Source organism: Cyprinodon variegatus, unplaced genomic scaffold, assembly GCF_000732505.1.
Source record: "Cyprinodon variegatus isolate N-32 unplaced genomic scaffold, C_variegatus-1.0 Scaffold160, whole genome shotgun sequence".
NCBI classification, from domain to species: Eukaryota; Metazoa; Chordata; class Actinopteri; order Cyprinodontiformes; family Cyprinodontidae; genus Cyprinodon; species Cyprinodon variegatus.
In genome coordinates this window covers 993,195-995,514 of record NW_015150613.1, presented here as the reverse complement: position 1 = coordinate 995,514, position 2,320 = coordinate 993,195, and the positions used below count along the sequence as shown (strand labels likewise).

General features: G+C 36.2%; 1 protein-coding gene across 2 annotated transcripts in view; it reads right to left on the bottom strand.

Annotated features, from left to right (window-relative positions):
• LOC107086737 (nectin-2-like) overlaps positions 1-2,320 on the bottom strand; it is a 579,618-nt gene that overhangs the window by 13,781 nt on the left and 563,517 nt on the right. Inside the window, exon 9 of one of the 2 annotated variants that reach the window (XM_015377866.1) lies at positions 391-486. The exons of the other annotated variant lie outside the window; for it this stretch is intronic. Coding sequence (XP_015233352.1) covers positions 391-486 — 96 coding nt within the window. The remainder of the gene's footprint in view (positions 1-390; positions 487-2,320) is intronic. 2 annotated transcript variants of the gene reach the window in all.

The window sequence follows — 2,320 nt, the reverse complement described above, 5'->3', positions numbered from 1 at the left end:
AGTATCTGTACTTTTACTCAAGTACGGAAAGTGAGTACTTTTGCCATCTCTGCTTATCTCCTCAATTCAAGACAAAATTCACTCAATTTAAGCAAAAATAAGTCATTCACATTTCCATTTTTTGCAGTGTTCATATTAAACCGCACTGCTGAAGGGTTAGAAAGTTCTCCTGACTACTCCACATAACTTCACTTTAAAAAAAAACAACAAAAAACTAAACTGAACTATCCCTTTAACAACTTTTGATTGACTGGAGCAAAGCAGATACCAAACACTCCTTACAAGCAGCCAGTAAAAGTCACTGTATGAGTCGCAGTCTTAAAATAAAAACATTTGTTTAACATCTGTGTGCACATTTGTGTTTGTGCATAAACAGTGTGTGTTGGTTACTGTGACAGGCTCTCCCCCTGTGGGCTCGTAGTAAACCTCTCCTGGGCTCAGAGGCACAATCTCAGTGGCTGTGGGCGGCTCTGACGGCTTGTTCAGCTGCATGCACAGAAATCAGCGGCGAGGAGAGCAAAACACAAAACAGCACAGAAACAAGCAGTCAAGTGGAGAAGACAGGAGAGAGCCTTTGAAACAATTCAAGAGGATCTGTTCACGAGATAACACAGCTGTCTTCAGGAACGCTCCGACTTGGACTACACAACCCTTTGAAAAGAGAAGCACAACCCTTCACTTACACAAACACTGACTCGCATCCTTCAGCTTTGTTGTTTTCAACAGCCTCGCCATTAACACACAAAGAGCAGACACTCTACGTTGACTTGCTTTAAAAAAATGATTGTTTTAAACAAGGACAGACTTGAACTTTAAAGCTCTTGTGTTTTTCATACCATTCACTGCAATTAAGCAATTACTGTGGCACTTAAACTACATTCGCTCAGCTGCAATTTGACCTAAATTACTGGAGCTTTCTCACGCATTTTTCCCCAAATCAGGCCTATAAATGTTCACTTTAAGCACAACTTGACTACAAGAACCTCTGATTTTCTTGTTCCTCTCCACAGATTAAGGCTTTGATAGATGAAACAAAGAAAGTTGTAACTACTGAGGTTTACCTGGTTCCTTTTGGATGTTTTATTCAAAGATATTCAAAGTGAATGTAGAGCTGAAGCAGGCTCAGCTTATCCTCTCATAAAGTGTAGTTTATTCTCCTTTTTTTCATGCAGAGAAGGTTTTCTTCCTTTTATCATGAATACTATTCTTGCAGATTCTGTGATCGTCTCCTTTGTGCATCGGAGAGGCTGCCTCTAATATTTCAAATAAAGAAAAAGCATTTAGAGATAAAACCCCAAATACTAGCCTCTTATCAGCTTCTAGATAAACTCTAAAAACTCCAAAGAAATCATAAGTAGCCACAAACCACTTGATAAACTGTAAAGTCTACAGAGTGTCTCTATACGTACAATCCAGGAGATTTTCAAATTAAAATTTAAACAATATTAATTGATCTCAAAGCTTAATTAATAGTTAATTAGTAGTTTAATTAATGGTTTTCAGCACTTTTTAGGAAGGTTGCCCAAAACAGACATAAAACCTGAGCAAACGTTCCTATTAAGAATTATTTATAAAATAGAAAATTATCCTTAAAAGTCTTCAGTGTTTTTTTTAACTATAGATTTTTTGTGCTGCTTGTTTGTATTTGTAGAAATATTTTTTCTGAAGAAATAAAACAGATTCCAGAACCATAGAAATATAGTTTGACAAATATTTAAAGTAATTAATCAAACTAATGAGGACAGCTGTGCTACGGTTGCTTATGATGCACCATAAGGTAAACATGTTTTTAACAATGACTAATTGTATCTTAGGTATTTAAAAACTTTCAGGTATTTCAGAAAAGTGTTGCTTTTTAAGCTTTTTTGATTATTGTTCTACTTTCAAAACAATTACTGATGATAAAACCGGATACTACTGTCTTGGTTGATGTAACAAGATTGACATCATCTCAGCAGCTATATTCTATTAATCAGAAATTAAAAACCAAACTGAATCTCTAAAGCTGTAGTTTGATGTTAAGGTTTAAAAAAATAAATAAAAAAATTCTGGTTTTACATTTCTTGGCATCTGGAGCTGCTTATACTTCATTCCATTTAATCCATCTCCAGACAAAACACAGTGCTGTTTGGTGAAACATAACCCCACATCCTGATGCTACCCCCACCATGCTTGGTTTGACCCTGTGTAGATAATCCTTTTATTCTGAAATGTTTATCAAGCACCATTATGTCAAGCTACCAACACTACACCCCTCAGTTCACAGGGGAGGGATTGATAATCCTGTAAACACCATGGGCCGGATCTATCAAAGGTTTGC